Genomic DNA, 24,273 nt, shown 5'->3' on the forward strand with positions numbered 1-24,273 from the left:
AAAGGTTTTTGTATTGAGTTGTGGTGATATTTTAATTGTCTCTGTCGTCAACAGTTAACACATTAATGCAGTTTACAACAATAATTGTTAATTAAGTTGAAATGTAAATACTAAAGCATAAGTTTGTTAGTTGAAATTTTAAGTTGGAATATATGTTACCATACGGTTTTGATTGTTAAAAGAGCTGTCTATCCCTAGACTTGGTTGAAAACTACCGTAATTAGTACAGTTCTATAATCGCTTAAAATTTTTAAGTATTTTTTAATTTGTAACAGGTTAAAACCGGTATAAACCACAACCGTAACCGCAACCTAAATTTCATATTTTTGAAATTTATAATTAAAACCGAAACCTTAAATATATTTTTTTGAAAAACCGAAACGAAACCGAAAAAAACATAAAGTTTACAATCCCTGAAATAAATAGTATATCAAAATAAGAACCTCAAATAGTAATACAAAAACAAAAATCAGTTAACAATAATTAAATTCCAAATAAAACTATATTATGAAGTATGTTTTTTTCACAATTATTTATTTATGAAATGTATTGTAAACACACAAACAAGGATTTGACATCCGACAATCTTATGTTTTCAAAAATACTATTATCTCCTTATATAACATATTTTCCACAAAAAAAAGTACACAATAAACATGAAACAATATAAAACAAATCAGTACTTATAATATTAACTTAACATTTAAAGAAACTAATTAACAAATATACATAAATACAATCAGTCAATAGCTTATGTCTGTTATATCTACAACTTTTTACATTGATATAATTAAATCTAAAAACTTAAGACTAATATTTTATTATTTACAAATAATAGGTGATAACTAAAAATTAAATTAATAGTTAATTCAAGATTAGCAACTATACGATAAATTTCTCATTCAATTAAATCTTCGCCAACATCTACTATGACGAGTTGTTGGTTTAACAGTTCATGTAATATTAATGCTCTAAAAGATGCCATATTGCTTTGATTAAAATTAAACGAAGCATCTCTAGCGAGATACTCCGCAATTACGCACACGAAAACCCCGCAGTCCCTTCCGTTAGACTGAACGGGGTTACAACCTTTTACAATTTTCCATTCTTGTAAAGGTAGAGGATTACCCAACTTTCTTTCATGCTCCTGCTGTAAGTATTCTAATATATTTATATGAATTTCGGGTTCGTAATGATTTACAAGACTATCATAATATATGACCTGTTTTTTCTCCATATCGGCTACTATAAGGATCCAGTGAGCAAAGTTTTTTCTTATAATATTGATAGGAAAAAATACTTTTCTTTTAGAAAAAATATTGATATTTTTTGTCCAACGCTCTACTGATTTGTATTTAGATTTCCCAAATCGCTCATAAAAATAGGTATCAAAGCAATAAACGCTCGGATTTTGATTTTCGATTAACTTAAAATAATCATTGATCACCCTATCATTCAAATACATGGAGGTGTCTGAATTCATACTTGTCGACAAACTAAAATCATAAAATATAATTATTAGACGCCATTTAATCGAAATCAGTTAGACATTTTAAAGTTAAGTAACTTGGTTACACCTTACTTTTCTAACTTATAACAAAATTGCATAATTTTCAAGTGACATAACATTAAAATACAACTAGTTCCAATGTTGGTTGTAACATTTTATAATAGATTCATGTAACATAATGTTCTTATATTAAGTTTACGTGTTCAATGCTCTAGCTAATTTAATTTATATTAACTCAACAAGATTTTATCAGGCAAAGTTTATTAAGGTAAATAGATTTTTAGGCAAAACCAGTTTTTGACAAAAGGGATTCAGTTTTTTTGGTATAACACAAAAACTTATAACTGTATATACTTTAAATTTTAACGAAATCTTTGCATGTCAATTTTCAAAATATTTTATCATATGAACTGTTTACTTTGATAGTATCAATGTGATTTGGAGGTAGGAAATATCGACTAATGTATTTTTTTCATTTGAAATAGCTAAATATAATATTTTGAAATAATGTTCTCAATTTATTAATTCTCAGAAATATCCAGAATATATTTTTTAATTTTGTATTAACTATTATATTTATATTATTTTATTAGGTAGTAGGTACATAAAATTAAATTAAAACTTTTTATTGTTCTGGAGCCCATATTATTTTAAACTGTTTATACATTATTTTTATCAGCCAAATTTCCTAATTGTCTAAAATCTAAATGATTGTACCGAAATGGTATTGCGTCAGATAGCCTTATTCATATGTCCGTTTTTAATTTTACAAATTATGAATATAAACTAGAAGAGTATTTACATTGACTAAAATAAATTATTCCTCAAATAAGTTATTATTTTATAAACATAAAACCAATTATAATCAGTATACCTTAGGTCTTGAAAATTTGAATAAATTAAAGAGTGTTGATGGAAAATAAGCTTTCAATAAAGCAACAGCAGTCCTAAAAAAAAAAAATCAGCTTAAAGTTGTATAATGCATGATATAAATATATTAATACAAATTACTTACAATCCAATCCAGGCAATAAATTGCAATCTGCGAAATTGTTCAGTGTTGTAAATAAATGTTTCGAAGCATCAAATTCTCTGTGAAAAATGTTTAATACTTAGATAATATTTCATAAAAATGTACATTTTCAATTTTTGTATATATCTTTTGTATGAGTGTTATGTATTAAACGATTAAACCTATAAACATGCATTTTTCTTAATGTAGGCACTAAAATATCTTTTTAAATAATTTTTCAACTTGTTTTAAGCATTAATAGATATTTTCAATTTTCAATTTTTTTAGTTTTTCTTTTTTATAAATATCAGTAAACATTTTTCATTCAGTTGAAATGATTGAAAATTGATGGATAAATGGATAAATCTCAAGTAGTTGATGGGGTAGAATAACCAGTGTTATTGGCATCAAGTTCATTATCTCCAGCAGAACAAAAATATTCTCAGTTACACAGATAAGCGCTGGAAATAGTATTTGAATCAAAAAAATTCCATAAATATATATATATATGGTTACAAATTCACATTATGTTCAGATGCTCAAGCGTTAAGAGAAATATTTAGTCCACAGAAAGGTACAGCAGTGGTTGCAGCGTCGAGATAACAGAGATGGACTGTGTTGTCATCTATGTATGAGAATGAAGTTCAGTTTAGACCAAGTAAACAAATGGTTCATGTTGATGCGTTAAGTAGATGATTATTAAATACAGGTACTGATATAGAAGATGATATTATTAGTAATTTATGTATAACAAATGAATTTAGTTTAAGATGTAGTAGAGGCGTTGAAAAAACCTAAAATGTTATTTAAAGTTTATAACTATGTATTATATTATTATATTATACAAGAATGGTCTACAAAAGTATAAAGTGAGATTGATTATTATTATAAGTTAAAAGATAATTTAAGTACACAGGAATATTGCTTATTTTTTGGTGATAGGATTGTAGTTCCAGAGGTATTAAAAACGAAAATTTTGAACATACTGCATAAAGATCATGAAGGTATAGTAAGAATGAAAATGGCAGCAAGTAGTGTTTTATGGTGGAAAAATATGAATACAAATATAGAAAAATTTAGTAAAGAATGTGAAATATGTGATCAGACTTCTAATGTAAGTAAAGAGAAAGTTATATCAAAGTGGCCTATGGTAGTTAAACCATGGCAAATAGTACATGTTGATTTATTTCATTTGGAAGGCAGTACGTTTTTGGTTGTGATTGATGCTTATAGCAAAAATATAGTAGTAAAACTATAAAAAAAAAAAAACAAATTTTGAATCGTTAAGCAGGGTATTACAGGAGCTGTTTGTATTTTTTGGGTTACCTGAAAAAAAAAGTATCAGACAATGGTCCTCCTTTTGGCTCATGGTTATTTAACAGCTATGGAAATCAAAGTAATATTGAAATAACATAAACACCTCCATTTCATAGTCAGTCCAACGGCTTGACTGAAACTGTTAACAAGTATATCTTAGATAGAGAATTAAGTAAATTGTCTATTAAGGAAAAAGTAGTAAGGTTCATTACAGCATATAATACTACGCTTTCAACAGTCACAACACAGTCTCCGGCTGATCGTATGTTTTCTTATAAGTTAAGGTCTATTACGTCATCAATATATCCAAAAAGTAAAGTTACACTAAAGGAAAATAAGATATTAAGTTTTAATCTTAAAAATAATGAGTATTATGAGGATGAAAACAGTGAAATTTGTTTAAAAAAAAATTATATAGTATTATATAGGAATCATTTTAAAAATTATTGTAAATGGTTATCAGCTAAAGTAGTAAGGAAGACTTAAACAGTAATACTAGAATAGTTCTTTTATTACTTAAAAAATATTAAATAACCTAAGCAATTCAGTATATAAATAATATATAATCACTTAATTTTAGGTAGATATTAAAATTGTAGTTTAATTCATTAAACCTTAAGAATTAATGATTTGGTCCATGGTACATGTATACCAATTTGGAAAGACTATATTTTTTTTAGACCTAAATACAAATTTTTGTAAGAATGGACTGCACCATTAAATTCTTAACAATAATTAACATATTATGTGTGATAAGAGGGAAACAAATAACATGATCTACATAATTTGGGGAAAGAAGCCACCCACTGATGACACACTGTAGGAGAATGTTACTATAAATTCATAAGTGGTTTCATTGTTCTAACTGTGGGTATATGGAACTAGTGACTATAATTACTTCCACAAATTAATTCGTTATCAATGATTTAGGAAGAAATAAACATTCAACCAAGGTACACAAGGGCCAAGTGAAGCAAAGCCAACTCAACTCTTCCTACACGAAAAAAAATGTATACATTTATTAATTTTATAAATTAAAATAGAGTTTGTATTGTAAAGATATTGCAATTAAAAACTATAATTATGATGGTTTTATTCTAGTACATGGTTTTTTATTAGGTATGTGCTTAAACCTTGTTTTAAATTAAAACCAAAACTTTTAAACATAACAATTCAGGTATATTAGTATAATATGAGACACAGCATAGTATAAAATGTAGATTTTACAAGAACCGAGGGAAGCAGTGTTGTAAATCAATAATAGATAAAGTTGTTTTCGAGGCGTTAATTGTCTTAGAACACTAGGCCGCTTACCTTGCACAACAGTCTATGAAATGGAACGCTGAATGCAAAACGAAATTTATGTCTGCCGTCGGTACTTCAACACTTTTCACACAATTGTTATCGTAGCGTTGGAAAGTGATCCGACAACAATTGACAAGGCGCAAATATTTTGCACAGACCTAGAACCGAGAGAAAATTATTGAAAACATGCAAATACAACTATGTTATAAATAATATTCAAATAACTCGTCTGCCGGCGTGCTACAAACATTTACTCGGACAACGGGCATATCTTTGATATCGCGTCGCAAGTACCTACATAAACCGTTGTCACCGAATTCGTGTTATGACGTGAGTTTCGAAAATCATTCGGTACGAAATATCTTAAGCATTTTATTATAATAGCAAGTAATACGTTTTTGCCAACAGACGGCTTTCGGATGGAATGCTTGCGTTTCGGAACGAACAATTCCCGTCGTTATACTTTTTGCGTACCTAACCCTACATAACGTTGTTTGGATGAAATAAGCGTACGCGGTGGATCCGATGGATAAAAAACATGTTTTGCGTCGAATACGCAGTGCCGATGTAAAATTTCGGATGATTTATGACGCGCAGACGTCGATTCGGCTAGTTTCAATCGCGTTTGGGGAATAAGTCGTATGGTGTCACGCATACGGTATCGGGCCGCGGTACCTCGAGCTTCTCGGTAGGCTCGGCGGCCGTATTTTGTTTGACCACTACGAACATATTTCGATGTTCACGAAAAAAGAAACGTAGTACGATCGCATTGCGCCGTTACCGATGTGTCGGATCGTTCGTTATACTTACGTGACGATAAAATGGCGATCCTTAGACTGATTTTCTCAATGCAATTGGCGTGAAAAAAATTTCGAACATAGGTGACGAGTACGCCTCGTAGTTGAAAAATAAAAATGGCGTCAGAAAACAACTGTATAGACGGATCCAATACCGTGTGGAAAATTATTTCGTATACGTGTCGTTACACTTATTATATAGTAGAATCGATGCATATGTGTGGCAAGTGCGTCGGTCGCAGTGTTGCCAACATTTGCCAGCAAAAATTGGTCAGAAACATAAAAAGCATCTCGATCACCAAAAAACGGCTAGATGGCCAACAAAATGTGTTTATTAAAATACATTTAAATAACAAGTATTATAAATATTGGTAATCATCTAAAAAAATATATTTTACATACATTTATTCTTCTTCGTCGGACATTCGGTCGGAAATAAAAAACGATGGAGGTCGACGGCGATCGCGCGTTTATGATAAATACAGAGGGGTGCGAGCTGACGACAGCTGGCGCGCTGATACCGCGGTTACTGTGATAATATTTGCACGGTCCTGTGGGGCGGTCTCTCGGCGGCGGTTATCAACGCTCCTTATCACTTTTCACGATTTTTTTCAAATTTTCGAATTTTACACCCCCCGGGGGTCCCCGGGCGGCCCTGTTCGACCTTATTCGCGTTCCCCGTCAAAATTAGAGTCCGCGCGCGGTCGCACTTTTTTCCCGGTGGGCCCGCCGTAGCCGAGACGACGCGCTTTACGTCCGCCGCCGCCACGCGCGTTTTTTGCCGTTTTTTTTCGACAATTCTAGTTTTAGCCCTTTTCGACGCGTCTGCCCTCCCCGTCGATGGCTTATTCGCGTTCCCCGCTAAATTTATAGGCCGCGCGTAGCCGCACCCCGTTCGTGGAGAGCGCCTCCGCGGAGAAATCCATCGCCGTGGTCGCGGAGTCGTCACGTTTTTGACGATTTTTCGAAAAGTTTCGCCGCGGGTCGCCTTAAACCCCCCTTTGGGACGCCGGACATCCCCGTCGATGACGTATTCGCGTTCCCCGCTAAATTTATATGCCGCGCGCGGCCGTACTTCCTCCGGGACGAGTCCCGGGGCCGCGGGACGACGCCGAGAGCCGCGTGCCGATATCGCCGCCGTCCAGTGGGTATTGTAACGAGCTGTGACTACGTATATAATAATAATAATAATATATATTCAATAATAGACATAAATGCTGCAGGGAGCACTTAACCCCGGGCGGCATACATCGATAAAACTAATAGTAGTAATATCAGTAATCCTCCTACATCGATAGGAGTACAGGACTAATAGTAATAACATAAACGGTACCGTACAACACGTGATAAGTATATGCACGCATTATCCATATTCTAGGAAAAACGAATAATATAATAAGCGTAAAAGATCATGACTTTGTACAAAATATATACTCCTAAAATAACATAATTATACGAATGACGTCTAAAGGTGACCTCAGGAGTACGCAGAGATATACCGTTTTATACTAAAATGCCATAGGAAGGAGCTATTAGGAATACCCGACGAGGTACGTCGATGGACAAGTGTCCATCAGACGACCACCAGCAGAGAAACCACCAAGTCAATTATTAAGTCACATCTCGTTTACCAAAGTTATTAGTTAATTATTTTGGACTTAGAATATTTACGTTAAATTACAAATAAATATACATAACTCGTACATTCAACTTGTTATTTATTTCAAAATACTTCCATTATTGAGCTGAAGTAGTTGGTTCGTTACAAAATTGTTGCTGTGGACAGGGTGTCTCAAAAGATACTAAGAAGAAAAGAAAAACAGTTAAAACATTTTTTGAAATTTTTCGAAAATTTTGAAAAAATTTTCCAATCTTCTTAAGAGGCCGTCCTGGTAGCAAAATTCGGCCGTAAAAACATGCTTTCGTACTTCAAGTTTTCCTCAGCTCTCATTAGTCGTAGAAACATAATTTTTGCACCAAAATAAACGTGAGAAGTTCTTCTAGATTTTGTCGTTCCAGATTTTCGAATTTTTAATTTAAACCGATTATATTTGCATTTGAAATTTAACAAAATTTTTAAATTTTTAAAAAATCTTTTAAAATTCACAAAAAAAGATATCAAAAATCTGGAACGACAAAATCTATAAGAACTTCTCACGTTTATATTGGTGCAAAAATTATGTTTCTACGACTACCCAAAGCTGAGAAAAACTTGAAGTACGAAAGCATGTTTTCGGCGGAAAAATTATAAATTTACGGCCGGCATGTGGTGCGCTCTGCTGACTTTAGCGGCAGCGTTCAGGAATAGTGTTCATACCACCGCCCCCGAGCGGCTGTATCCATACCGCACCATAGGTCAACTAGTTTTCATATCGCGACCGACTCGTCGTTTATAAATAGTCGGTTCGAACACAATAATGTTGATTACAGAATTGTTGTTTTATTATTTTCATTATACCCATATCGAAGTTTATATTTCGTATAATAGTATTCTGCTCACCGTATTTTACACTAATTAAAAATCTTTCGTCATAAAATTGTTATAAATCGTTTAAAAAAATTACGATTTAAATAATTATTTTTTTCATTTTGTAGACAATTTGAAGATAAACTTATTTTTTTTAACGTTGACCAAACAAATATGAAATTTAAATCTGTATAACAAAAAAACCTTACATACATGCAATTAAATAAAAAGCTGTTGAATAAAATTACCAGAGTAATTAATAATGTACGACGTAATTCGATAACTTATATAAATTATAGCAATTCGTCATTTTAATCCCTAGACCCTAATCATATGAATTATTTTTATAAAGCAGTCAAATACTGTAATTATTTATAATTAGTAAACAGTACATATAATATAAGAGATGATTATATTTTATTTATTTATTTATTGATAGTAAATTAATATATAAACGGATTGAACGTAATTCAAAATATGATAAAACAAATTACATTATCACATAATTATAGTTATTAGAGTAGTTTTTCAGACTATTATCATAATTTGATAGTCGGAATTTGTCACAATTACATATTATATAAAGTATGATAGTATATCATTGTATACTAATTATTGTAGTCGACATTTAGAAAAAGTTTCAATTTTTTTTTTCATTGATGAAATTTTGCTTATGCTGTTTTTGCTGTTTTGCTTTTATATTTTCCAAAATATGCTGAGGATCTAAAATGTCGTCTATCAACAGCCTCTTTCCGTACTGGGGATTGACTATTTCTGGAAGTAAGCATTCTGTATAAAATCTGAAAATATAATTGCATATGATTATATAATTACATAAAATTAAATTACTATAATTTAAAAATTAAAGTTCAATTACATTTTTAACTTTTCAATCATTTTGTCTTGCCAGAAAGCATCATCGAAAGTAATTATTTGTATTTCTATCCAACTTGCCGAATAAACGACGAAATAACAAAAATTTCGTTTTGAAATTCGCATTTGTCCCTGAACTTGATAATAGTAACTATGATCCACTTTTAATTCCATTTTACCGTTTTCACTGAGACGACAGAATGATAACTGAAATTAAATATTATAATTAGAACATTTGGAGCGATAAATGTATTGATTTATAACGAAGTGTGTTTTTTTTAATTTATTGTGTCTATCCACATAATAAATAATCGTAATAATGCTTTGATTTTCAAATACGAAAATTCTTGATAGTTTTCAAAAGTTTCGTGAAAAACAGAAAAAAATTTAATAAAAATTGTACTTTTTACACCATGGTAAATCCATGGTATATTTATTAATCTATTAGCATTTTCTATACACTATGACATTTTCATATTATCTTGACACTTTTGAAGCTACTCATAGGTATAAGAAAGTTTAATTCGTATTATTTTGTTTTTAAATTATTGGAGATGTGTAATTAAAAAAAAAAGTTGAGCGTAAATTCTTAATAATATTTTATGAGTTTCTGGAGTTCAAATTTTGACAAATTAATTTCCTATATTAAACTTATAAAATACTCAATTAGCTATAAGAAATGAAAATTTAAAACAAGGTTTCTCATAATTAGTTTATATTGTTAGTCTGTAAGAAATAAGTTTAAAAATTACATACAGTAGATATATATATTTTTTTTTAATAATTATTTTAAACGAAATTACTAATTATATATTATAACGGAGAATAACGGTTTTCTTAAATTCATTTACGTGGAAATCTGAAACTTTTAAGTATAATATCAAGTTAAATGTTATCAGAGAATCATTTTTTGTTCACATAATACACTTACTACACATAATACACTTACTTTTTTACTGTCTATAGCTTCTAAAAATGTTTTAGTGTCTTTTACTCCAAATGGACATTTAATTTCAACTATAAAATCATCATTGACAAGACCGTCTATAAAATATAAAAAAATAAATTAGTAATATTTATTGAATTAGTGATATAGGTAATATAGTTTACCAGGAGAAGCTGCTAAATAAGGAAAATCTTCATCAATAATAAGTCCACATTGATTCACTTTACAATTTAATTTTTTTTCCAAAGCGACGATAGCTTGTTGTTCGGTGGCTTTACCATAATCTGTTGCTTTCGAAGAAAATGTTCTATATATTATACTATAAACAGTATTTTTGCATGACGTAGTTGGCCGAAGTTTACAAACGCAGCCAAAATTTGACGCCGTAAGCCGATTTCTGCGTTCAATGTGCCAAATTTGAGAGTTTGCTTGTTCCCTTGTTTGTTCTTCAATGGCTAACCGTTCACGTCTGTCCAACTTCAATGCATTTATAAAATTTTCTTTTGTTTTTTCTAATACTTCCTTTGAAATATTATCGTCCGGTAATGGTTCAGCTAAACCATAATGTTGATCCGGGCCTTTATTACACCTTTTTTCTAGATTTCCGGAGAAAAGAAGTTTTTTAGATTTTGGTTGGCATCTTTTTTTTTCACTAGTTTTAAGGAATTTTTTTCCTATTTCTCCTATAGAAAAAATATGCATTTTGTGTAAATATTTCGTATAAATAACATTATAACAATATAACAATATCTTATACCTACCCAATACGTATAATAAATGTAATTAATAATACCATTATTATTATGTTAGGTAGATACAACAAATTGTTTAAAATAATAATAAATGTTGTATAGTATTCACCTGGACTTATTTCATTGATTATATTTTTATGCATCAACCGAAGAAATTGTCCACCTGAGTTACAGGATATAACCGCAGCTTCTACTCGAGCATTATATGAATTTCTTTGTGAATAATTTATTCTTTTACCAGCTAAATATTTATTAATTACACTATTGAATTGTTCACACACGTTATTGTCAACATTCATCAGTAAACTATCGATGTTTGCTACTAAGCGAGATATTATTTGGGATATATCGCTCACAAGCCCTGATTGCTCTGCGTCTTCGATCATATTTTTTTCATTTGGTTGCGGACCCTTACAAAAGTAAGACTCACATCGATCATGGGCACCCAAAATGTGTCGAAAACTGTTATTTATATCTTGCCGCAGTCCTTAAATAATATATGAATATATAATATTATAATACAATAGTTGTGTTAATATATAATGTTAGAAAAAAAAATAATATATCTGAATAATCAACTTGCCTACTGATTTTTGGTAATCTGTTTGATCTAGTAAACTATTGTGATATTCAATTGCCTTAGTTATTGAAAATCTAAAGCGTAATATATTTGATTTTATATGATTTCTTAACGAAATCGGGTACTTAGTATTTAACGTCATAGCTCTTAATTTTGTTCCATAGTTTCGCAATAAATGGTTGCGACATTCTATTTTTATTACTTGTAGTCTAGGGCCATAAGGCATTATGTCAGCTAATCTTTTTGTAACGCTAGAGTCTCCGTCTCCTAGAATTTGTATCATATTTATTAGGAATTTATTAAATTTATTAAAATTATATAGGTAGTTGAAAAAATATGCACGATTGAAAAACATATAGTGTAACTTACCTATTAGTTTATTGTACTTTAGACCATGCATATCTAAACTCTGTTTAAAGCCATCAGCAATACCATCAGCTTCCATACTTGTAGCGCCCTTTGTCCAATTTAAAAAACATGTATGTTCAAGAGGATGTATTTTTTTATTTTTCGCCCTCTGGCAAATTACACAAAACCGATTTCTAATACCCACGAACAAAATTTTTCTCGATCTATAACCAATTATTGTCGCCTGAAATTAAAAATAATATAAATTAAAATTCATAAAATTGATTTAATATGTACATTTCTTACTACTCCAGATAATGCATCATATTTAGTTTTGTAACTGCGCTTAGACCATTGTCCATCGGCGACAACTGTACACATCGGTATCCCATCAATATCTACAGATCCAGCTTCTATTGCTAAACGACGTTCTTCTTCACCGGCAATTTTCATTTGTGCTTCCGCTACATCGTGAATTCTTTTGTTGATAAATTCTTGAACTAATAAATAGATAAGTACACGACGCCATACATGGAACATCCATTGTCGCACACAATTCAGACAATTGCGTATATCCAATTCCAGCTGATATCGATCCACTGACACTGGCTTCGTTAATTGGCAAATAAGTTTCTGGTTTCGATTTTTCCGAGTCAATGAACGTAATAATATTACAAACATCACATTTAAACTTAAAAGTTGATCTGAATCCATGTTTTTTTTCAGAAATAAACGTCATGTTTAAAAATGAACAATCAAATGGCCCTTGGTGATTACTATTTTTAATTTGATAAAAAACGTAATTTATATCTACTATTCGTCTACCAGAGCTTTGATACTCAATATTCCGATTACTAGATATAGATTTTTCAGCCACCAAGTCATGTAAGGTTTCTTCAATACCCAAATCATTAATTTCAATGTCTCTCGAGTTGGTTATTTCACTACAAAACAGTTGAAAAGGCAATATATTACTATAAATCATTAAATAATATAATAAAAAACTAGTTAGTTGTTTTCATATAATCCATTAATCCATATAATAGTATATCAGATATACTTAATAGATATATTTAATTAATACTTAATTAAATAATTGTATATTAGATATACTATATCTAATATATAATTATTTAAAGTTTATACCTGATTGTTTCTCTTGACGAACATGGTGGTTGATTATCAGCACCTAAGAAAAAGGGTTCCACAATAGGTTCGATTACTTCGGGGTTGTACCTTAAATTAAAATTAAAAAAAATTACAATAAAATATGATTTAATGATTTATATTTTATTCAAATACTTAAAATACTACGACATATTTACCGAAAAATCAATAGTTCGATAGGTGCTTTATTTATCGATAAATAAATTAATTTACCTATAAACCTATTCATACTTCTTCACTAAAACAGTCTACGTCCTATTCTAGAACTAAGATTTTTTTTGTGACTTCTATGTTCCATATAATCCACATGGTAAACTATATTTAAGAGATATAAAATTTTAAACTATACCTGATTGTTTCCCTTGATGAACATGGTGGTCGATTATCAGCACCTAAGAAAAAGGGTTCTCCAACAGGTTCAATTACTTCGGGATTGTGCCTTAAAAATAAAAATAAATTGTGTTAAATTATATGATTATTTCACTTTTAATAAAATTATTTATGTTTTATTCAAATACTTGTTTTGGTTGCGTATTCCAAATAGGCACCTCATTCGTGAACTCAGATTTTTTTTATTTGATGGCTTCCTTGATTTATAAATTTTTTTATTTTCTGATGGATCCATTTTACGTTAAAAAATACGAGTACGTAATAAAACAAAAGTTTAGAGAAAAAAATTAAGTTTAAAATACGACGAAATAATAATATTATAACGCATGCAGTGGCTTATACTTTTCGGTTACAAGCACATGCTAAGATTAATACCAAACTAAAGAAATGTTTGTAATAAAACGACAAACATCATTCTTTACATGACATACTAATCATTTAATAATTTAGACTTGCGATAACAGCAACTAATTATTATACATAAATTAAATGTGTACTCTGTTCTTTCATCATGCTGGAAACATGACATATTATATTATTGACATTTATTTATGATGCGATTGCCAACGAACAGCATTTAATTTTTATTTACAATGATTATACGAATATGTTTAGTTTGTACAGATTATTTTTTTACAAATGAACATTATGAACCCATAAGTTTAGTTATCTGTAAAACATTAGGTTATTACAGCAATCAGGTAATATGCCCAAATTAAATTCATAATTTCAGTGATTCAAGCAATTATCATAAAAAATATTAATACGACGTCGTTAGACTACATTGAATCATTTTCAATAATATTATAATATAAAATGATGTAACGTATTAGTGTTAAATATCGTTTGATACTATAAATTATCATTTCAATAAATATTTAATTATACATGATGATATATAAATATGACTGCAGCAGTTCTTAGTGTCGTTAGTGTTCTTTCAAAATTTGAGCTCAACATTGAATCCACGTCGTTTTATAATAAAAACAAACAGAAACACTAAAAATAAGGTAAGATATTTTATACTTGTATTATAATGCAGTGGCTATTTTTTCTGATTTTGTGTAGTGCACATTTTAGATTCTGATATCGGAGCGATAAATGTATTGATTTTACAATGTTGTGTTTTTTTTGTGTGTGTGTGTACACGATAAGTTGTCGAAATAATGCTTCTATTTTCAAACTCAGTAGCTTTTCTGGTTGGAAAGTGAATCTATTTGATGCATTGGGGATTTTTTGAATTCAAAAGCACCAGGAAAAACCAAAAAAAAAATTAAGGAAAAACGGGAATTTTTACGCAAAATCAATTTTTTAAAAATCGATTTTAGATATTGTAACTCTAAAACAAATTATCGTAAAAACATGAAATTTTCACAAAATGTTTATAGTAGCATCTTTTATAAATAATACAATTTTCAAAACTTTTAAAGTTATTTATAGACATTTAAAATTTTCAATCTTTTTAGTTTTTTTTTCTATAAATGACAATACATTTTTATTCGTTGGTAAAAAAGCATCAAAATTTAATACATGGCTTCTAATATATTGTCACAACAGTAGTTAAAAATTATTAAAAATACATAGTCACAATTTTTTTTTTAATAAGCATTGAAAGTTCGAATTTTGACAAAATACGTAAAAATCACGTAAATTTGCAATTTATTTTGAGTTAGAAATTCATGAAATATTTTCTTTTTAAATCTAAGGTTTGAAAATTCTAAACAAGATTCTTCATGAGTTTGTCTTTGTACTTTTATCAAATAAAAAATGTCTACTGGAAAGTCAAATTAAATTTTTATGAGCATTTGAATTACAATATTAGATATTCACTCAATTTCTGTTGTACCGATATTCTTATTTTTATGTTATAACAGGCATGTTTTTTTTTATAACCATTTAAAGTTCAAATTTTGACAAAATTTATTTAATTGAAAATTTACAAATTCTTTAGTTGTTAAAAATTTATGAAGTATTTAACTTTTATAGCTAAGCGTTGAAAATTTGAAACAAGGTTCCACGTAACATAATAATTATAATTAATTATTAATCTAATTTGATTAATTTGGAATTTATTTTATAGGTACCTATTTTTTTTAAAAATAATAACAATAAAATTAATATTGTATAAAATATCCTAGACTGTCAACTTGTCTCCGATCAGAATCGTTTTTGGTATACAATGATATTATATTATTGAATTCAAATTTAATACCATCCATTACAGTAACCCATTTGTAACATACTGTACAGCAGAGCGACATCCACTTACTTACCCGCTTTTTTTTAATTAGAATTTGTAATTCCCCTTCAAATAACAAAAAACACATTACAATTTTCATAACTCGAAATTTGTAGTAAGTCAAATTATTTTTTTTTCCCGTGAGCTTTAAGTTACCGAGAGTACATTGTAATAGCATTTTCTATACATGATAAAATTTTCAAAATATTTTTATTTGTTTTAACTCGATTATTCTCGATAATATATAATAATTATAATTTTTATCAAAATTCTAACTTCAGACGCTCGTGAAGCTCATTCTGAATTTTATGAAATTTGAAATTAATATTTGTTATGTTTTTCAATAAAATAAATTCACAGCCCTGGTTATAACATTTTTTTTATACTTTGAATATTTATTACTTAAAATTGTGTATAATAATCATATTCTGTTATTATTATTTAGGTAATCAGTCAATATGTATTTTAACCAAGTACTATTTGTAGTCATTGCAAACATCATAAATTTCACTCTCGGATTTATTGCGTACGATTGTGGAGGGTCGAATCTAAATATCACTTCATTTGACAGCCTGGAAGTAGAAAAATGTGATATTCCAATACCAACAGAAACGCAACAGATACAACGAATACAATTATTACAAAAAATTGAAACATATCCAGTTATTTTTAAATCGTGTTTAATATCTGTGGATTATTTTATAACGAGATGCTCGGCGTTTGAAGATGCGCAAGTAGTGGAGGGCGGATACTTTTCTGACATTATCGAACTAGGAAGTGCTCGATGTTCAGAGGTTCATCAGAAACAATCCTATACATTTCCACTAAGAAGTGTAGTTACAGACTTAAAAATCAACGAAACAACATATGTTTCAAATACAATGGTAGGGTCACTAGATAAGTATGGCAATTGTAAAGGCGAACATTTTAAATCAAATAAAGGGGAATGGGAAAACGTCGTTGTCCAAGCAAAATTTAAAATATTGTTATCTGAAGGTATGGCAACAGCGAACACCAAAGATAACATTCTTATACTTCCAACAGGTACAAAACTTAAATTATCAGATAATTACGGCATTGATGCTTTTAAAGGTGAAACCATCTGGTCAAACAATAACATGAACTGCGAAGAACACGATTTCAGTGTCCTATATTATGATGGACCAGCGTCATTAGTTACGTCAAATACTATTGATGAAATTTCAAAGACATACACTTATATCGTGGAGACTGACAAAATAGTCTTTGCTTTAAAAAAAGTCAAAAAAACGTTTGCCTGCACAGGAATTCCAGTTATTCAGACTGAACATATGCAGTTATTAATTTTAACAGAACCTACATTTTTAAATTATTTTACACGAACAACTATAACTACTCAAAACACTGATTTGTTAGCCTACATAAATACAAAATTTGTTTATGTCGAAAATTTCTTTAAATCAACAATTACATCGTTGTATAACGATATAATACTAAAACAATGTGAGCTAGAAAGAAAATTACTAGAGCAACGACTCACATTAGCGTCTTCTAGTCTTTCGGAGTTTGCGTATTTAATGGGCGGTGGACCAGGGTTTACGGCAATAAAAGTCAGTGAAATTATTTACTTGATAAAATGCAAAAAAGTTAACGTAGAAATATCACAAAAAAATAATTGTTTTAATGAACTGCCGGTGTTATACAATAACAAAACATTATTTATGGCTCCCAAAACACATATTTTACAAAAATTTGGAACACAGGTAGACTGCAATGTACTTCTACCACCTGCATTCGAATTGGGCGGTGATTGGTTTGCCATTCTACCAAATATACAGGAAATTAAGAAACCACAAAAGCTTAAGCCAGCTACGTCCTGGACATGGTCGTACAAAAATCCGGATTTCCTAATGAATGCCGGTATATATACACAGGACACAATGAAAGCTTTTCAACAGCATATATTGTTCCCGCAAGAAGTGAAAGCTGCTACGAATAATATAATCAGACAATCTATGGGATATGATACGACTAACCAAGGTCTGCAATTCAAATATTTGATAGACGAAAACACGATCGGGAAAATGGTAGAAGATAAGTTATTTAAATTGTGGGGTTGGTTTACGACAGTTGGAACTTTTGTGTCTGGGCTAATGGGAATATTCTTTGTTGTAAAATTAATATTAACAATTGTTGACACAGGTATTAATATTACTTTTTTATATCAAACCTTTGGGTGGAGTACAAAACTTCTGGCAGGATTATTTTCTAGCATTACCCATAATTTAATACTCCGGTCTCATAAGCATAAATTCATGAAAAACCAAGAGTTTGATGAAGACTCTTTGGAAAGAAAAAATGTTCAGCGTTATACTAATAAAACCAATATTTACCCAAATATTCCGTTTGAAATGGTTTAAAACCACTAAAATTAAAAAATTAAAAAATATTTGTACCCATTTTTATTTAAAAAATAAGTTATGAAAATATTTGTATCATATGTATTTAATAATATATTAAATTATTTATTTTGTATACAAATTAATTTTTATGAGTGTAAATATTGTTACGGATGATTTTTTTTATTACAACGTAAAATAAATACGTAAAATGTTAATTGCATAATTTGTATTATGCAATTTTGTATTATATTTTATTTTATTATTATATATATATATATATAACTATGCCCTTTTTACATAGATAATATCATGTAAATATTATGACATTTCATAAAATAAAAGCATAGGCGAATTATAATATTATAGTATTATAATATTATAATATTATAGTTCGTCAGTTATCCATTATCTATGAACACTAGCATTAATTTAAGTGGTCAATTATAATAAATTGTCATTAATCCAAATGTTGTGTTTCTATTATTTGTTATATATCAGTACATGTGTTCTGTACATTTGAAGATACATACATAATTTAATTTTAATTTATATACATTATATGAACAATGAACATGTTTAGTTTATACAGATTATTTTTTTACATATGTACTGCAAATTGCAATAATATAAATAATTATAGTTATAATTAAAGGTATTTATTTACTAAATATTATGTGCAACAATCAACTTTATATTTTATGTAGGTATTATGTTTAAAATTAAAATAAGTAAATAACATCAATATTTACTAATCAAAACTATTTAAAATGTTGCTAAATGCTAATATTTATTTAGGAGATTAAATTATCGTACAAAAATTGCTTCATGTCACTTATAAGTTACAACGTAAAATACGCAACACTTTTACTAAAAAATCTATTTAATCGTAATGACAAATTAATATTTTACATGTATTTTAAAAAAGTAATTGGGTTAGAAATATAAATCGAGTTATGGTGTATAATAATTTGTATGCTTAATTTATTGGTTAAAATTTCTAAGTAAACAGGAGCTTTAATTAATAAATAGGGCGCGGCTCGTGATTTAGCAGCCACGTTTCACGCGCCAGTATACATATAAGAAATGCACGGGTGACAATTTATGCTACGACTCCAAACAACCTGAACGACGGTCTGTGTAATAATAATGTACCACTCCCGCGTCACTACGCGCGGACCGCGTCGCGTAGACTATGGGCGTGGTTACAGACTGCCGCGACGGCGGCGATACGGCGCACAACGCCATCTCTTGAGCGTTGTATGTTTTTCACTTTTACCAGGACGGCCTCTTAATTCAATCAAGGAGGAAAATTCTTCACTGGATCACCGTTGGGAGAATTGATCACCTTCCAGCAACTCCGAGAAAGAATCCTGTACAACTACGTAATATAGCCAACTACAATCAACCGTAACCAAATGGAAGCACCCGCTGTACCAGCTGCGTTGTTGTGAGTATGTAGTATAATTAATATCGGTGTTCGTCTCCTATGGTATAGTACTTGACCATAGTATATAATAATAAGTGAATAAAAATTAGTCGTGTTATATTAAATAGGAATTTTAGGTACTTTGAATTTTCGTTTCAATAAAACAAATTGTGTGAAAATTTACAATTGTTTAAATAAAATAAATCAATAGTTTTTCGAAGATTAAATTAAAATTACTTTTGAATAAAATAATAATTTATTTTGAAATAACGTAAATAATTATTTTAAATAAATTAAAAGTTATTCAAACCTTTAAATTAAATAAAATAATAATTTTATTTTCAGGAATTTTATGTTTCAATCAGTTTTAATAGTTAATAGAGTAAGCTAGATATTGTTCAGTACTTTAAGTTAATTCAAATAAATTAAAATAATAATTTAATTTAACTCAATATTTTTCATTCTAATAAAATAAAATAAAATTTTTATTTTACAATAAAATTATTCAAGCATTTAAATAATTTAAAATAATAAATTGATTTAACTTAGAATTTTCAATCATTAAATAAAATAAAATAATAATTTTATTTTACAATAAAATTATTCAATCATTTAAATAATTTAAAATAATAATTTAATTTAACTCAATATTTTTCATTCTAATAAAATAAAATAAAATTTTTATTTTACAATAAAATTATTCAAGCATTTAATTAATTTAAATTAATAAATTGATTTAACTAGAATTTTCAATCATTAAATAAAATAAAATAATAAGTTTATTTTCCAATAAAATTATTCAATCATTTAAATAATTTAAAATAATAATTTAATTTAACTCAATATTTTTCATTCTAATAAAATTAAATAAAAATTTTTATTTTACAATAAAATTATTCAACAGTTAAATAAAATTAAAATAAATTTTCAATCATTTGAATAAATTAAATTAATAATTTAATTTAAAATAATTTTAATCATTTAAGTAAATTAAAATAATAATTTAAATGTACAATAGATTTTCAATTGGTTTAATTCAAACAATTTAACTGTTCGGAATTTTAATTTTCATATTCAAATACAAATTTTTCTGATCGATTAATTATTGAACATTTATACCAAATAGTTAAAATTATTTAAGCTGAACAATTTCTATTTTACGTATCAGTTAATCGAATTCAATTGTGTTGTGCATTATAATAATTTGAGTTAAATAATAATTTTATAGATTAAATGAAATACTTTTAAAAAAAAAATAGATATTGAAGTACAACGGAAATTCAAATTAATTATTTAGTGAACAAATAATGAAAGGAATTGTTTTATTTTATTAATTATTTCAGAGAATAATTATTTTGAGAAACATTTTTATTTTTATTTTACTAAATTAATTAATTAATGTTTATGAATAAATAGTGTAATGATATGCTCACACACCATTATAATAAACTAAAATTGTACAGAATAATAAACAACGGCCAGGCTGTCGCTTGTAGAAATCGGTCGCATCAAATAAAACCATTGACAATGACAACTAAGATATTGACACGCACTCATAACAATATTACGTAGGATGTGTGTGACTTTATTTTATGCTGACGCCAAAGAATAATCTAGTTCCCAGGCCCACGATAATTTAGTGACAAAGCCACCCACCACTCTCTGGTCAGCATCCTCGTGTCCGTCCCTTAAATCAATGCATGAGCACCAACCACCGAAGTAACAACCTCTCAAGTATCAAAACCGATTTCAACGAGCGACAACTGGACTTCTTATGCAAGCAATAATCAGTGCGTTCGTTAATTCAATTTGTGTATTTGAAGTAGTACTTTATCTTATCTAAAACCTAAAACTCTTACAATATTGTCTACGAACAACTGCGAATCAAGTAAGGCATATAATATAATATTTTATGTGGATTGCAGTCAATACATTCTATGTGCTTTTTTCCATAAAATTATATTGTACGGTGTATTTGATATAATTCTCGAATACACGATCTCGAGAGCCCTCCGAACACCTGGAGGAAGGTAATAGCGTAATTTTACAATTCTAACTTTTACTATTTTAATATAACTATCGGCCGGAGCAGTATTTATATTTATATATTTATTTCTATTTTATTTTTTTTTACGTTATTACAATAGTTGAATTTATTTAAGAAGTTTATTAGGTAACAATTTCCAATTTTAGAGGTAATTAATTGAAATAATTCGTGCTAGTTATTATAATAACTTTAAGAATTATTATTAAATTTTATTTTAATAAAAGGGGGTTAAGTATTATTGTTGAATATATTGAATATATTTAATATATTTAATATATATTATTGTTGAATATATTGAGAATTTATTTGGAAGTTTTATTTAAAGGCCGTGAAGTAAGTCCTTATATTTTGTGATTTTATTGAGACAATTGATGTCTGTATTTGGAAATTTTATTTAAAGGCCAAGAAGTAAGTCCTTGTATTTTGTGAATTTATTTAGACAATTGTTGTCTGTGTTGAGATTTTATTGATTTTATATAGGCCGTGTTGTAAGTCCTTCTGTGTTATTTGAATTTTACGACAATTGATGTCGAGTTATTTTGTTGATTTTATATAGGCCGTGTTGTAAGTCCTTACGTGTTTTTGAGTTATTACAACAATTGAAGTCGATATTATTGAATTTTATAGGCCGTACAGTAAGTCCTGATATTTGTGAATTATCTGAAGACAGTGAGTCTATATTTTAAATTTTATTTGACAAGGCCGAAATAAGTCCTTACGTGTTGAAAAGAGTATGTTAAATTATAAAATGAAATACAAATAATTAATTCAATTAATACAGTTAATAAGAGTTACTATTTTTGAATAGATGTCATATTGGCTGATTAATCTGAATTAATGCAAAAAAAAAAAATTAAGAGTAACTATTTAAATTAAAGTTAATTTTAAATCGTATTAATTAATTTAATTAAATTAATTCTAAGTTAGACAAGTTAAGTCAAAATTCTTATTAATAATTAATTTACTTTAAATAAATCATTAAATAAGTAAATTTGAGTTGAATTATTGAAGCGGTCGGATTGATTGTGGATAACTAATAACAATTGTTGTTAATTATCTATAGTTAATCGTTTGCTAATTTGTTTGATTATTTGTTTATTTATTTAATAACTTAATTGTTATTATACGTACTGTAGATGTTGTTATTTGATTAAATTTCATTAGCGAGTTAATTATTACGTACGATTTAAATAATTTTATACTAGCGTGTCAATTAATTTTAATTCTGTTTTCGTTTGCGTTTGTTTAATTAAATGATTATGACTATTGATTAATGAGTCAAAAGGATAATAATACTAGTTTAACTGATAGTGAAACTGAAAGTGTACAATTAATAAATCAGGAAAGTAGAGAAGTCGTATTAATTAAATCAACGAGTTCTGAGACAATTAATAATAAAGATAGTGAATTAAGTAACCCAACATCTAGCCCTAAGGAAACCAAGAACGATACAAATAACGATATAACTATTATAGCTGATAATAAGGAACTATTAATTGACTTAAGTACAGAAGAAGGTTATCAATATTCCATAGATTTTGATAGGGAAAAATATTTAGGGGCTATCAGGGAAAAGAATTTATTAAATACAAGTATACGACCGATAATAGTCAGTGAAACTGAACTAAGACAAATAGGTACTCGTACTCAAAAAGGAATTATACACACACAGTTAGAACCAGTTAAACGAACTAGAAAAACCAAAATGCCTACCAAAATTCCGTTAGACAAAGCCACCCTTATGATCCCCACCTGTACCGGTGAAAGGGACGTTTACCAATTTATTAAAGCTTCCGATTTGGCTTGTTCAGCCGTGGAAAAAGATGACCTACCTATACTTATGAAATTTATTAACACCAAGTTATTCGATCAGGCGTTAAATGTATGTCGATATAGGGACACCAGTGATTGGGAGGGTATTAAGTTAATTCTGTTAGACCACATTTCATTTGAACCACAACAATCGACATCTTCATTGCAAGTAGCATTAAATTCTGTACGAATGAGAAACAATGAGGACGTAGGTGCATACGCGCGTAGAGTAGAACAATTATATTTCAATCTATGTGTAGCAAGCACTAAAGGAAAAACTACAGACCAAGCTGATACAATTCGCGATCAATTAAAAGAACAGACACTGGTAGTTTTTATTAAAGGGTTAATACCTAGCTTAAAGACCATCGTAAAATCCCAAAAACCTCCCACTTTAGAATTAGCTATCCAGGTTGCTAAGGACGAAGAGACCGAGATTAAGTCTGAGACCGACGCATATCAATATTATGGAGGCAATAGTTCAGGTAGACAAGTAAACAACTCCACCGCGAATACCAGCAATTCTAACGGGCAAAATAATAATTACAACGCTCCGAATATTAATAGACCTAATTATAACAGTAATAATTTATCTAGACCAAATTACAATCTGAGAGGAAATTTTAATCCAAATCCAAATTTTAATCGATCACAATATAATCGAAATACGAATTTAAATAGACCTGATATAAATCACGGTAATAGGAATAATGTTAATAGTAGTAATCAATATCAGCCTCGAGGTAATAATAACTTTAATCGCAATAATAATTATACACGTAATTATCAGAATAATAATCACGCAATGGCCACTATACAATGTTACCAATGCGGAGGAAATCATTTCGCTCGAGACTGTGTTCAAAATCGTCATACTAATAACTAGGGCAGAGAAGTTATAGGA

The 24,273-nt window shown here is 28.7% G+C and overlaps 4 protein-coding genes across 5 annotated transcripts; 1 reads left to right on the forward strand and 3 right to left on the reverse strand.

Annotated features, from left to right (window-relative positions):
* Window positions 1–765: 765 nt before the first annotated feature.
* On the reverse strand, window positions 766–6,090 carry LOC132947942 (sentrin-specific protease 2-like). Of its 2 annotated transcripts, XM_061018198.1 has the most exons (5): window positions 5,955–6,090; window positions 5,154–5,302; window positions 2,526–2,602; window positions 2,385–2,457; window positions 766–1,496 (listed from the first exon to the last, which is right to left on the reverse strand). In XM_061018198.1, the coding sequence occupies exon 5, from the start codon at window positions 1,481–1,483 to the stop codon at window positions 899–901; it is 585 nt and encodes a 194-aa protein (XP_060874181.1). In that variant the 5' UTR covers window positions 1,484–1,496; window positions 2,385–2,457; window positions 2,526–2,602; window positions 5,154–5,302; window positions 5,955–6,090; the 3' UTR covers window positions 766–898. The 2 variants fall into 2 exon arrangements, with proteins under 2 accessions (XP_060874181.1, XP_060874182.1); XM_061018199.1 differs by lacking the exons at window positions 5,154–5,302; window positions 5,955–6,090 and having other exon boundaries at window positions 2,385–2,530.
* A 2,958-nt stretch (window positions 6,091–9,048) lies between these two features.
* On the reverse strand, window positions 9,049–10,929 carry LOC132947686 (uncharacterized). The gene is made up of 4 exons (XM_061017948.1): window positions 10,392–10,929; window positions 10,231–10,325; window positions 9,286–9,488; window positions 9,049–9,208 (listed from the first exon to the last, which is right to left on the reverse strand). Exons 1-4 carry the CDS (start codon window positions 10,927–10,929, stop codon window positions 9,049–9,051), a joined length of 996 nt encoding a protein of 331 aa, XP_060873931.1.
* A 595-nt stretch (window positions 10,930–11,524) lies between these two features.
* On the reverse strand, window positions 11,525–13,812 carry LOC132947688 (uncharacterized). Its single transcript, XM_061017949.1, is given in 7 exon segments — window positions 11,525–11,826; window positions 11,929–12,151; window positions 12,214–12,417; window positions 12,419–12,851; window positions 13,054–13,143; window positions 13,424–13,513; window positions 13,593–13,812. Coding segments are annotated over 7 exon segments (1,449 nt in total). The 5' UTR covers window positions 13,700–13,812.
* Window positions 13,813–22,830: 9,018 nt separating this feature from the next.
* LOC132947689 (putative uncharacterized protein DDB_G0286901) lies at window positions 22,831–24,255 on the forward strand. The gene has a single exon (XM_061017950.1). The coding sequence runs from the start codon at window positions 22,831–22,833 to the stop codon at window positions 24,253–24,255; it is 1,425 nt and encodes a 474-aa protein (XP_060873933.1).
* The last annotated feature ends 18 nt before the right edge of the window (window positions 24,256–24,273 follow it).

This window comes from Metopolophium dirhodum, chromosome 6, assembly GCF_019925205.1.
Source record: "Metopolophium dirhodum isolate CAU chromosome 6, ASM1992520v1, whole genome shotgun sequence".
NCBI classification, from domain to species: Eukaryota; Metazoa; Arthropoda; class Insecta; order Hemiptera; family Aphididae; genus Metopolophium; species Metopolophium dirhodum.

Bases quoted from the DNA above. Each gene is read 5' to 3' on its own strand.
- LOC132947686 (XM_061017948.1), bottom strand. From the start codon at position 10,929: ATGCATATTTTTTCTATAGGAGAAATAGGAAAAAAATTCCTTAAAACT. The intron at 9,489-10,230 runs GTAAGTGTATTA...ATTTAATTTCAG, and splicing joins AAGCTATAGACAGTAAAAAA to TTATCATTCTGTCGTCTCAG. The intron at 9,209-9,285 runs GTAATTGAACTT...TTATATTTTCAG, and splicing joins ATGATTGAAAAGTTAAAAAT to ATTTTATACAGAATGCTTAC.
- LOC132947689 (XM_061017950.1), top strand. From the start codon at position 22,831: ATGAGTCAAAAGGATAATAATACTAGTTTAACTGATAGTGAAACTGAA.
- LOC132947942 (XM_061018198.1), bottom strand. From the start codon at position 1,483: ATGAATTCAGACACCTCCATGTATTTGAATGATAGGGTGATCAATGAT.